At 41.5% G+C, this 13733-nt stretch overlaps 1 protein-coding gene across 1 annotated transcript; it reads right to left on the bottom strand.

Annotated features, from left to right (window-relative positions):
• Window positions 1-366: 366 nt before the first annotated feature.
• On the bottom strand, window positions 367-11934 carry LOC310776925 (caspase-1-A-like). The gene is made up of 8 exons (XM_083637139.1): window positions 11864-11934; window positions 5844-6131; window positions 5575-5654; window positions 5100-5276; window positions 4177-4411; window positions 3771-3920; window positions 3524-3630; window positions 367-3273 (listed from the first exon to the last, which is right to left on the bottom strand). The coding sequence occupies exons 1-8, from the start codon at window positions 11868-11870 to the stop codon at window positions 3169-3171; spliced, it is 1149 nt and encodes a 382-aa protein (XP_083493265.1). The 5' UTR covers window positions 11871-11934; the 3' UTR covers window positions 367-3168.
• Window positions 11935-13733: the final 1799 nt, after the last annotated feature.

The raw sequence follows: 13733 nt of genomic DNA, 5'->3' as shown, positions 1-13733 counted from the left end.
ATAGCGCACCTGCTTGTATGCGGCAATCAAATAATTTCCCGACAGAGGCACAATGCTCTACCCTATCCCAGTGGGGAGGCGTTACAGCGCCGCATCCCATGGAATAACTCACGATCATCCACTCAACCAGAGCAGGTGGAGGGGATCACGGTAACACTGTGCCCGCGGCCACTAATGGCCAGGTATAAAAAGGCCTAATAAATGCCTTGTGGGAATACTCACTCTTCTTATGAAGAAGGCTGTAGTAAAAAGAACCCAAAAATGCAGTCCAAATGCAGGCAGGCAAGGTGCAAAAGTTTCAAAAAGGTTTTAATTCAAATAAACCAAAGTGTTCAAAAGTAATGAACAAAGTTCTCAAAAGCTGTCTCTATGCAATAGAGAGCTCCTCAAAAGCATTCAATGCAAAATCCAAATCCCAAAGATCGTCTCAATCCCAAAATGAGAAGTGCCTTATACAGTGAGCACCACTCATTTTTATACCCCCTAGAGACATTACCTAATCCTTCTACCTAAGACCTCCCACATCACATAATTTCACATCACATGGTTCCGATGAGCGCATGACATCAACAATGCTATCTGGTGGAAAGCACCCAGCAAGCCTGCTCACACAGCTTCGTCGGCATTTTAAACAGATAATGGTGGTGTCCCATCATCGTTCCGTCAATTTACCGTAATTCCCAAATTTTATCTAGGTGCGCTCACTGCTCCCTCCAAGTGGCCAGAATGGCCTTGGCGGTTAAGGCTGAGTCACCACTCCTCCGGTACTACCCCACCTCCCTGCACCTTGTGAGCAGAGAGCCGATTACATCACTTTTAACCCATGGGAGCCCGACAGAGAGTAGACTAATGTTCCCCTAAATAATGTGCCGGGCTGCTCAGCGCAGTGCATCCCATCCTGCCCTCCTCTCTCCGCTGACATATCGCCCAGAGAGAAGATAGCAGGCGGACCCACCAAGGCCAAGCACTCCAGCAGTACCAAACATGACATCCCCTCTTCAGTTCAAAAGTTTACCCAAGTTCAGCAGCGGAAGAAAACGAAAGTAAAATCAAAGCCTACCTGAAACCTAACTTTTTCTTCAGTTCCAATCCCATGGAATTTTAATAATATCTAAACTTAGCTCAAGCGTTAGCGTACAACTTTTTAATGTTATTATTGCTCAGTATTATAATACATTATCACCAGTTTTGAGGTAATAAAGGCACACTTCAATCTTTTTGGCCTAATATGTTTTTAAGCAAATACAAGCAAATACAGTCTAAACTTAGCTTAACCTGTTTAGCATAAAATCCTAATGTTATTATAAAATATTACAAACAATGCCAATGCTATTTTAGCCTAAAATGTTATAAGCAAATACAGCATGAATAGCACACCACACCAGAATATAAAATAAGCCAGAATATATCTCTACTCCCATTTACAAATGAGTGCAGGGCGCATTGATTATTAGACTAGGACCATAATGAGGACATTAGCAGGACATCATCTCAGGACATTATCAGGACTTTCATAGTCACCAAAACACCGCAAAATACTACAAATGCAGCCTACTTAACATCATAAGTTGAAAAGGCAACATCTTATTTCGGTCTCTACGTTCAACTTCATTTGCCATTGGTAGATGAACAAGGTACATAATGATGGAATTTAAATGTACATGTTAATGAATGATATGGCTACCTACAGCAGAATATAAAAACATTCTTTGACAAAGTGGATTTAAAAGTATAGAACATCATACTGTAATTCAATCCATCTGTCACTTTTACTGTCACTTTTACAGACCTATAACCTATAGTATATTAGATGCTACACAAAGCCATTATAAGTATAAAAAAAAGAAAGAAAAAAGAAAAGAAATTGAACATCACAAATGACAAATAAGGCTCAACAGTTCAGAAAACAAATCATATTTACAACCACAGGCTAAAGGACGGCTGACCTTTCCGACTTAGTTTGGCAACTGAACTGTAACAATAAGCTTAATTATGAAATACAATCATACCAGGAGCTGAGAATGGTGGATGATTGAGTATCCACTTCTGCTGCCTTAGTTTACGATCAAATTATAACGTCTGTCTAAAAGCCATGGGTTTTCCATGCATCACCAACTGGTGTCTGTTTAATAAGCATTGCAACTGTGTTTATAACTGGGATGCCCACTTCTTTTAAGTGATGAAAAATGTAATAATAATAATAATCTAATCTTTTCCAAGGGGGGGAATAATTAATTAAGGGTACTGTATCGAGCTTAAAGACAGTGTTGTCTGGAGTCATCTCAAAGTTAAGGGTCTCATTAAACATCAGTCATTCACAGTTATACATGTTGCCAAGGTGTCACAGATTCAATCACCTCAAGGTCATCTGACAGTATAAGACAAATTGATCATATATCGTCTACACCAGTGGTTTCTTAAACTTTTTCAAGTCAAGGACCCCTAAATTGACACAAATTAGACCATGGACCCCCATTCATAAGATTTTGTCCCAGGGTCTCTCATCTGATAATATTTTGCTTTGAGATGTTTTATTACAGAAAAGTACATGAAACCATGAGCAAAATAGTCATACATTCCATCATTGTGTTACTTATAGATGGAATTATAATAAAAAAATGAATTATTCTTTTTGCTGGGGACCTCCTCAAGGACCCCTGGGGGGTCCCCGGACCCCACTTTGAGAACCACTGGCCTACACCAGTTAAAAATATACTACTGTATAACATTAATTGTATAGATTTAAATCCCTTTTTCATCTTATTGGATATAGTTTCCACATGTAGGCTAAATACAAAGTAGGCCTACTCTGATAAACCCTCTCACCCTAGCGATTGTAGATATGGATTATGGTGGTATAGACTATAATTTTGGATGCATGTGCAGTAGTAGTTTTGGTGGCAGGAGATCATAAAGGTGCGAACCATGCAGCCCGGTGCAGGAAATCAATCAATATTCTGTTAATTTCCTCATAGGAAAACAACGGTACGGTACTTGTTGAATCACAAAATGACTGCAAATTATATCTCTAAGATTTCCACATTGTCTGATTCAACAATAAGGAAAAAAACAACAATTACTGACATGTCACAGTTTCTTAATACCTCACCTGTTTACCTAATAGCAAACCATGAAGAATAACGACATGATGTGGAATGGAAATGTGTCTCAGGGGCGTGGGAAGAGGTAGAAGCATTTTAATAAACTGTTTCTGTCTGTGATTGGCATCTGTCTTTTGGTGGGACAGGGGAAATTCTGAAAGCAGCTCTTGACCTATGTGGGTAAAGAGAAAGGAAGTGAATTAGTAGCATAATGAAAGAAAACATCCTGCATTATTGCTTAGTGCGCTCACACTGTGTGTGTGTGTGTGTGTGTGTGTGTGTGTGTGTGTGTGCGTTATTCGATTGTTGATTTTACATATTAGATAGATTGCAATGATGAGTGGTCCATGTTTTTGTGAAAGTGTCATAACTTCTTTGCAGATTTCATACCAAAAGAAACAGTTTCCAGTCACAAAACTTACTTTCGTGAACAGTTGCTCAATGTGATCCTGTTGGCAGTGGGCATTGAACACCTCAACAATGTACTGGATAAGAAAAGATCCATCCTTTGTTCTATATGAGACATTATCTGCAGATCAAATACAAAATTGTCAAAAATATATTAATTGATATAGATTATTTAGGCATCTATCAACTTCTATGAAAAGTTTACAGTTAGAATGTTTGTTTTTTCCTCGCCTAAACTAGCAAAATACAACCTGCACTGACCAGGAGTGGAGGACAGAAGGGAGATGAAGTCTTTCTCATTGTGTTCTATAGTGAAAGTGCCATCTTCCTCCATGTCGTCTATATCAGCAGATGGGAGCTCGGTCGAAGCATCTGGCCCATCATGATAAATCTTCACAGCTCCCTTCTTTCCTGAAACATACATAGCAATAGGATACCTTGAATGTAAGCGTGGGCACAATAACAAACCAGACTTGAATTATACTAGGCTATGTTTCTAAACAAAACAAGAGGTATAATAAAGCTTTGGATACAAACAAACTATTACACATCTCATAGATTATGATAGCTGTTCATAGTAAAATGCCTCTGTAATGAATTTAACAGTTATGCGAATCTGGGGTCTAACTGTATGTTGGTGTTTCCATGATGAAGATGAGAAGGTCACCTCCTCTGCATGCCTGGATGATGATGACCTTGGGTTTGTCCAGCAGAGCAGGACACTTCTCTGTGCCCAAGTGTGTGTAGATGTCATCGATCTTGAACTCATCAGGTTTGTCCTTCCTCCAGTCGACGCCACAGATGGTGTCCCTCTTCCCGTGCGACATGATGATCACAAACACACTGTCTGCGTCTTTAAGGCCCGGAAGTTCAGAGAACTCTTTCACAGCTGTGTTGATCCCCTGTGAGAACACAATAATGTCAGTCAGACACCAGTTACTGTTACTGTATGGCTCGATCAACTAAAAGAATCCTTGTAACAGGATATTTTCTGCCTTTCCCTTTTTTCCCAAATGGGTGATGATGATGATGATATGTATAGACAATGATGTATGTTATACATACAGGCTAACATGTTGGTTAGGAAATTCCACTCCTGTTCTGATGATGTTAAGATAATAACTCTTTTTAAGGCTTACCTGTACCCCTATCTATACTGCCCCCCTGTGGGTAAAGTTTAAAAAAGCGAGCATCCATAAACTTCAGGTTGCCTATAATGACTGCATGCATATCTTGCTGAAAAAGCCCAGGTGGAGTAGTGCTAGTGACCTGTTCTGTAAGGCGGGGGTGGCCACTTTTCAGGCGCTCCTGAGAAATCTGATGTACAAATTCATTTGTCGATTGAACGTGTCTCAGAATGTCATTATTAAGTTGCTCACTGATCCTGGGCTAAGTACTGTGAGATACCAGTCACATATGTGGAAATTCTGGTACGATTCCCTTTTATAGTGTGTTTTTTTAGTGCTCTTATGTGCTTTCATATGTCCTTTTTGTAATTGTGTATGTGCCATCTATGTGTCATCCATGTCAATAAAGGTTTGTTTGATTGATTGATTGATTGATTGATTGATTGATTGATTGAAATAGTACCGGTCCACTGAGGTTGCTGTGTTTCACCACTTTGTATCCCAGATACTCAGTGAGCAGCTTCTCCATGTTCTCCTCATCTTTCTCAGCTCCATTCCTCTTCAAGTTCACATCAGTAAACTCCTTATTGGTGATTAGCAGGGCCAGGCCTCGTGGCTTTGTGGACTTCACAGGGTAAATCTAACAGATTAATCATATAAAGGCAGCACATTAGGATGATTAGACAACATGGTTAAAAATTAACATGTTGAACATATTCATTTATAATACACAATCTGGTTGACTACCTATACCTTACACTGAGCTTAATTTAAGTGAACCACCACCAACCGAATTGTCCTCTTGCTGTGAAACTACAGTATTTTACAGTAATTACATTATGTGTAGTAATAGCAAATGGTTAAGAGTAGATCTGGCAATCAAATTACCATATCTACGTGATATGGGATTTAGAATTGTATGCTTATGAGTGGCTTACATCCTTGTTCGTCTGTGTGTTAAGAGCAGGGTTGAAGACGGGGGCCCTTGTCGGGGTCTCCACAGCAGAAGAGCTGTCAGCTGGAAACAGCAAAGCAGAGGGTCACTGCCATGATTAAACTTCAACACTGTATATTTGTGTACTACAGTTCACAACTTTGGGAGTGATGATGTCAAAGTTGCAGGATTTGTGTAACACACTTCAATAAAATTAGGATAAAGCTCTGACAAGCATGGCAGCAGTGGCCAGCGTTACTGAAAGATGCCAACCTGCTGGAGCCTTAGCTTCACCAGCGGACGGGCTCAGGATGGGCAGAAGGTTTTTGTCTCTGGTCTTCAGGTGATCAATCATCTTCCTGCTGGCGTCGTCTCCTTTCTTCCTCACCATATCTACTAGAACACGTATCCTCTCTTTTGTGGCAGTATATTCCTCTTTTATTGATTCTTTCTCCCCATCGTTCAAGACTTCATCCTCGAAAAGGTCATCTAAGAGATCGTTAAGAACTGGGCCTGTAATCTTCTCCACAAGTGCCCCGCGAATCTTGAAAAGCTCCTTAGCTATAGAAGGAGGCAAAATTGGCATGACCAAAATCAGTTTCTGTCAAGGTGGTTTCAGGGTAGGCGTCAGGAAAATATGCCATTTGAAAATGTTGTCCTACTATTATGATGAAACTTAACTGAAAATGAAAATAAAAACATAATTTGACATCACAGTTATGAATAGGCTTATGTAAAACACACTCGCGCGCGCGCACACACACAGCACGTTCAAATTTGCTTGTGGCCGATGCCAGGCCAATTCTGAATAGGCGTTTTTCACAGCAGCCATTTTGTGTCTAAAAGGCGGGAAGTAACACAGGTGTACCAAAACATTAATTTGGGTTTCCAACTTCCAGTCCATTTCGGTACTGGAGTGCTGGGCCCCTAATAGACCCTTCTCACGGGGGCCATTTTGTGTCGAAAAGGCAGGGTAAACACAGGTGCAAGCAAAACACTAATGAGGGTTTCAAACTTCCATGATTTGAATTTGGAAACCCTCATTAGTGTTTTGCTTGCACCTGTGTTTATTCTGCATTTTCGACACAAAATTGCCCCCGTGAAAAGCGTCTATTTAGTGAGTTGATTGCACCTGTGTTACCCTGCCCTGGCCCCTCCCATTTTTTGTCTGATGTACAGAATGGTAATTTTCCTTGCTTTAACTGTATTCAATGTAATGCTATGATCAGAAGAGAGACATTCTTCCATCCTCACTCTGGAAGAAAGTACTCAATTAAGAGTAGGATCTCGTGTAAAACTAAATTTGTTGTGTATCTATTGAAGTGTCCATGTGGGCTAGTATACATTGGAAAAACTATCAGAGAGTTGAAAACTCGCATTTCAGAACACAAGAGTAGCCTAGCATTAGAAACAGAGATATAAAATCCTCTGTCGCCAGGCATTTTAATGAGTTTGGTCACGACGTGTGTTCCCTCAGGTTCCAGGGTATAGAACAGGTCAGTCCACTGAAGAGGGGGGGTGACAGAGACAAGGCCTTGTTACAAAGAGAGGCATTTTGGATACATACCTTACAGACGGAACACCCCAAGGGCTTGAATGAAGAACTTTTGCTAGGTTGTTTTCTTTAGGGGGTGCATTGGGTGGATGTGCTGTGGGTTCACACATGATGCTCTTGCACTGTAATGCAGTGTGGGAGCGTCGTGTGTGGACCTGCAGTATCTCTATCCAATGCATTCACTTATATGCATTTTATTATGTATTTTTCTAATTCTATTTTAATATTTTCTTACTGATTTTTGTTATTCTAATATGTTGACTTTCCATCTGTGCTTATTTAACACAAGTGTGGCCATCCAGCCTCATTCTTCTCGTTTGCAAAACATTATTGCATTCCTGCTGTGTAATATATACAGACTTATATACAAGTATACTGTTTAAAATTGTACCTTTATCTCTTTTTTGATATTCTCTGATGTTTTTGATATTATATTCGTTGTTATTTTATGTTGTGAGATATTTCCAGTACTTGATAATGTAATTGATTGTACTTCCGGTTTGACACTATTTATACGTCATGTCCGTCTTCTGTCAGCACAATGCTGAGGAAGGCTCACGCCGAAACGTTCATTGTCATTGCTGCTTGAAGGTAATAAAACAACCCAAAAGGATTTATTTTGAGTGCTGGTTTTTTGTCCTTCTGTTATTTTTTGCACCTTGCACCGTAACTTTTTGAAACTTTTGAGAGTGCTCACCAGTCGTGACTTTCAGTCACTGACTCTTTGGACAATTACCCTGCCTTTTAGACACAAAATGGCAGCTGTGAAAAAGACACATTGATCTTGAAACAAATGTAGGCTATCGGCCCAGCGGCAGCTCACACACACACATACACCAATAGCCCAGTCATGACGTGTCGTCCAGCAGCGAAAGTGAAACCAGCAGTTTGTAAGTTAACTCGAGGTAGTCACTGATATCAACCGATATCAACAGGGTTCTTTGGTGAAAGTTTGTTGCAAGTTAACTAAGTGTAAACAGTAAAATTGTCTTCTGCATCAAAATTGCAGCACATAATAGGTCTACTACTAGGCTACATGTGATGCATGGCAGACTACTAGGTAGGCAACTGCCGCATACCACCCGACCCCATTCAACCACTCTACGCACACAGGCTCGTGCATGCCTGTAAAATCAATTAATCCAAATCAAATTAATTACACAGATCTTACCTGCATGCAATTCCGCCTATAATCACTAAATAGTGTAAAAGATTGGATCAAAGCCTGCACTTTTTTTAATGAACGCGCGTAAACTTCACTTTTTCACTTCAGTCACACTCAACAATTGCAGATTTGAACTGGAAGTAAAGGGGATTTTTTTTAACGGTGCCCCCCCCCCTAACAAAACCATTTGAAGCGGAACTATAAGTGTTTGCCACTGTCTTGTAATTCCTGTAGCTAAAATGGTTTCTCTCCCATAAGTGCTGGGGAGGAGATAATATAGCCTAGGTAAACCCAGCCCCCACGTGACCTGCTCTCTCAGTTCCCAGTCACTAGTAGTGATAGTGACTGAGAACAGGTCTGAGAGCAGGTCACGTGGGGGATGGGTTTACCCAGGCTAGAGATAATAGGCATGCATGGCTACACAGATATGGCTACACAGATATCTTACCTGCCATTCCTTATAAATCTGGGATCGTATTCGAAATCTGGCCTCATAAGAGCACTGCGGAAACAGTTTGCAGAAACTACTCCCCAAATCTGCGTTCAGCTTTAAAGGAGTGTGTGTGAGGGGGGAGGGGGGCAGAGGTGTGGCCACATAGTATGCAACACGAGTCCATGCAAGTTTCACGTTTCAGCATGGTTTCAGCCCAAGACTGGCCCTTAAATTCTCCAAAGGCCTCCTATAGATGTAACCGAGTTGAATCAGCGCGGATTCCTTGTGAGTCCCGAGTGGTAGCGAATGGATTGGTTAAACTCACTCCCCAGGTATAAAGGCATGTTAACCAGCTCCGCCAAGGGAGCTAGCTGTCTTGGTGTTGCGGTTAACCTGTTGGACTCCCAAGCCGAGGGTCGGCAGTTCGAATCCACCCCTGGACAAGCCCTTAACATGGGTTGCTGCAAGTACCACCTACACAACGCCGTTACAGAGTCGGTTTACTTTATGAAGACCACAAAATGTTTTCCACATCTGATCTGTCAGAATAGGAACCACTGATCTGATGTGCAGCTACTGTGTGGCCATACCATACAGTAGATTTGGGGACATACATTGTGCAGGCAACCAAAGGCATTTGGCACTTTAAAATGTGTGGGGGTTTTTAGGCCTAGAATAAAATGTGTTTGCCACTTGTAAATCCTTTGTAATTGATTATTTAGTTTTCTCTCCCATAAGTGCAATAAGAAAAGAGACACTAAGCAATATTATACACAAAATGCGGGAATTAAGTTGTTAAAAGTAACTTAAACGGATTCCAAAATTATATTTATGTCACAGGGTGACTAGTCTAGTGTACCGTATATATGTATGTGTGTGAGTAAGATTGAGTGCCACGCCTTCTACTCTTTCCACATGGGTTGATTCATTGGCACCACTTGCACACAGGTGCGGGCAGTTTGGTTTCCCTCTGGCTTGTCCTATTTAAGCAGCAGCCGAGAGGACAGGGAGAGCTGGAGGGAAGCAGACATTGATCGTGCCTGGAAGAGACGAGCCAGAAAGCCGTTAAGAGACGAACCCGACCCGACTGTTGTTTCAGCAGAGAGACAAGCACCCGTCCGTGCTCGAGAGGTCCGGGAGACAGCGTGAGCATACTACAGCCACAGCGGCCGTCTGCTGCATCCAGGAAGCTGTCCGGGGGAGCCAGCGTGAGAGCCACCCTGAGAGCACCCATATTGACGCCTTTTAAACTTTAGTTATCCATCAAGTTGGAGGTTTTAATATCAGCGCTTTAACGTGGGCTATCTAGGCTACGACAGTTTGGACTGGGTCTTATTTCTGTTTGATTTGAAGTGGGTTTAATTTGCAGTGCGATCATAACATTTATTTATTTGATTTGTTCCTGAGTTGAACTCTTGGTGTGCCGTGGACTATTTTTATTTTGTTAATTCTCCTCCCAGCCAAGCCTTATCGAGCGCCCATTTTTAGCTTTAACAACAGACTGATTTTAAAGAAGCCCATCACCCTGACGAGATATCTGTTTTTATCCTAAGCTGCTGGTGTGATCAGCCGTCCCCGGCAGACGAAGGACTCGTCTGCTGCCTGTCTTCAGGAGCGAGGACAGAGGACAATTGAGGACTGGAACTTCTACGAACTTTGAACCTTTTTATCTATTGGACCGTGGACGTCTTAGTTAAAATTGGCTAAGTGGGCTCTGTCTGTCTGTCCGGGCGGTGTCTGTCTGTCCGAGCGGTGTCAGTCACGATTTGGTGCGCCACTGGGAACCCGACAGAGTGCACTACAGTGCCGAATTTCGTGCAATTCGACCAATCAGAACACGGCTTTCACGTATCTCGAGAACCGTCCATCTATTGGGGTGAAGAGTGGGAGAGCATGATAGGTGAATGGGGGGAAGGGAAGGTAGGGGAACGGGCACTGCACTACTGTAGTTCTACAAATGCAAGCAAAGTTGCTGTGCATCATATAGCCTACAACATACAACATACTACTGCCAGTGCTAACTGCTGCTGTTGCAATTTAATTTGGTCATGGAATCCTCATGGATGACCCAACTATCACTGACCTAAATAATATGGACAGAGCTATCCCATGGGTCTCCCTTTTGGAGTTGAAACGTTGGCCGTGGCCATCTTGATTCTTGGTCAGCAGAGTGGGAGGGAATGGGTGGTTGAGTCCTTCCACAGCTCACGTGAGATGGGGGTTTCCCAGAGCCGCTGCTCTGCCTGCTATTGGTCTGTGATCGGCAAGCTGCACGATCTGTCAATCGTCCCCTTTTCTATCATCTATTTTACTCCAAACGGCGAGTTATATAAAAAAGCCCCCCCCCCCCCCCCCACACACACACACACAGTTGTTATGAGAAGGTGAAATTAGCTACATTATATAGACCAAAACTGTGTTTTGAATTGCCCCTGGCTTCCGTGTCATCAGAAGGAAGCCGGGGGGGTTGGCCACTGGTGGGCACATCGGACAGAGCAGGCTGAAGCCTGTGCACTCAATTGTTCCAACTCCCTTTTCCCCTGATTTTAGAAATTTATTTTTATAGGAAATAAAATATATATTTTTATATACTATATACTTATCAAGTCCGAGTCCTGGTATTCGCACCACAGTTGCTAGCTGCTTTTAAAATCCCTAAAAATTGTATTACCTTACTTCACGCATGCCAGGCTCAATATGACCTATTATCACCCAATATCTAAATCACCCACCCAAGCATTATAAGAAAATGACAAGGACAAAAAGCTGAGTGAATAATAAAATGTATTATTTACCAAAATGTAATTAATTCATATAAACATTTAAAACAATATTTGGCCTGTCCCAGATTATCAAATTCAGGCCTTTTTTCCCCCTGTGGCATGTGATATCTACATTCTTTCTTCTGGTGTGGTTAGAAAACATCTTAATATAAGGATTTCAGAAAGGTCTAATGTGTTCATCTAATGTGTTATCAGAATAAATCACAGAAGTCAAAATTGCATAAAAAACATCCCAGATTACCTGAATTCACCCTAATTCATTTGTAATTGTTGTCTCTCTCATAAGTGCAATAACAAAACAAAAAGATAATAGGCATATCAATATGATGCTTAAAAAATGAATGACACTGATCTTACCTGCCATCCTTATGAGCCTATTTGAGATGGAATCGAAATCTGGCCTTGTTTTAGTGAAGTGTGTGTAAATAGTTTTCAGTCAGTCTGCGTCTGTTATAAAACAGTCAACAGCTCTTAAGGAGGCAGAAAAGGAGTCTAGATTGAACAGGGGGAGTGGCAGTTATCTGATCATAACCATATACGGGCTTGAAGCTGGCAAAGGCAAAATACTAAAGAACTATAGGCTACTTCCAGTTTTGAGAAATAAGCTGCATCTGTGAGTGAAGACATGTTTCTCTATGACAAAACCATTTGCAGCTCATATACTGTACATCTAGTACGATTTGGTTTATGGTTTTACACTATATTACTATGATATGTTTGTATGGGTGAATTTCCAGGTGCATCGTCTGTTCGTATTGACTTGAAGCAACAGTTGATAGTAACATAATTCATGTCTTAAATTCATTTTAGGGGAGTTGCTCACCTAACAATTGCTGCTGACTCAAAAAGGTTTGCGGGGTGTTTTATTTGTAATTGTACCCACAGCACATTATATCTACTTACAGTACCTATTTTGAAAGTAACTTGGAAGAAAACTGCCAGTGCCATATAGTGGTATATAGTTGAACCAACCCCCGGGGCCAATTCAGGGGGTGGTACAGGGTGAGAGGTGTGTGTGTGTGTGTGTGTGTGTGTGTGTGTGTTGGCTGGTGGTTTTGCGGCACTGTCTGTGTTTGCCTGTATGCGTCAAGTTGACACATACAGGCAAACACACACAGTTGACACTGTCAACTCAGCATTGTGGGGAAGGGGTATGACCCAGAGTGATCCTTTTGAATTCACCAACATTATTGACATTAAACGTTCCTTTTTGTTCTGTAGAGTGAAACTACTGTGAAACAGAATGTGAGAGCATGTTATCAGGATGGTTTTAACCAGGCTAGCTGTTATGTGCCTTTGTGAAATGATTTCCATGTGTTGTGCATGTAAAATATTTGAGATTGTGACTCTTGAGTGCAAAACAAATGTTTTTTTCCAGATGGGCATATACTGACAAAAAAACTATGCACTTGTATTTCAAGATGTCAAGCATCTAACAAACACTTCCATCCCACTGCAATCATATTTTCACATTATGTCATTTGGAGCTATAATTGCAGTAATTATGGTATTTATGTAGAGAATGTGACACTTGAAGTGTCATATATATATATATATATATAAGAAAGTAATGGCATGAGGGGGAAGTGAGAGAACTTTCCACTCAGATAGAAATGTTCTACTGAATGTGGTTTAACAGACAGGAAGCAGCAGAAAGCCACTGCTCAGTGATGCTTTTGATGATGCAGCTACTCCTACTCCAGACCGGCTGGTTGGTAAGGGTCAAATTAAAGCATGGTATACAGCAATGTACTGTGTTCATGCAGACATTTCTTTTTCCTCTGTAAACATACGAGTGCCATTCTTTAGCACATGTAAGACAGTATCGATACATAATAATAATTAATAATATAATTGATTGTTGCAAATTGATCTACTCAATGGTGGGGTATCTCGTCGTAAGGGCCTTTCTCTCTGTGTGGAGTTTGCATGTTCTCCCCGTACCCCCCATGGGGTTCCTCCGTATATAACCCCCCCACTAAAAACATGCAGAAGATCAGATCGTCATCGTCATCCGACCAGTGACGACAACATCCGAAGTTGGTCCCCGGGCGCTGTACGAGAAAGCGACCACTGCTCCTGGCCTGCCCCTCGGAGGAAAGGACATGCCTGGATGGGTTAAATGCAGAGGACACTTTTCACCGGCCACCGTCAGCATGAGTGTGTTGTGGCCGCATGCATGTATTGTGGTGTTCGTGTGACAATAAAAGATGGGCTTGTCCATTAC

This window comes from Poromitra crassiceps (genome assembly GCF_964638095.1).
Source record: "Poromitra crassiceps genome assembly, chromosome: 5".
NCBI lineage: Eukaryota > Metazoa > Chordata > Actinopteri > Beryciformes > Melamphaidae > Poromitra > Poromitra crassiceps.
The sequence above is the reverse complement of the archived record's forward strand: the minus strand, read 5'-3'. Positions and strand labels throughout refer to the sequence as shown.

Bases quoted from the DNA above. Each gene is read 5' to 3' on its own strand.
- LOC310776925 (XM_083637139.1), bottom strand. The intron at 5,277-5,574 runs GTAAGCCACTCA...TTAATCTGTTAG, and splicing joins ACACACAGACGAACAAGGAT to ATTTACCCTGTGAAGTCCAC. The intron at 3,274-3,523 runs GTAAGTTTTGTG...TTACCCACATAG, and splicing joins TTGAGCAACTGTTCACGAAA to GTCAAGAGCTGCTTTCAGAA.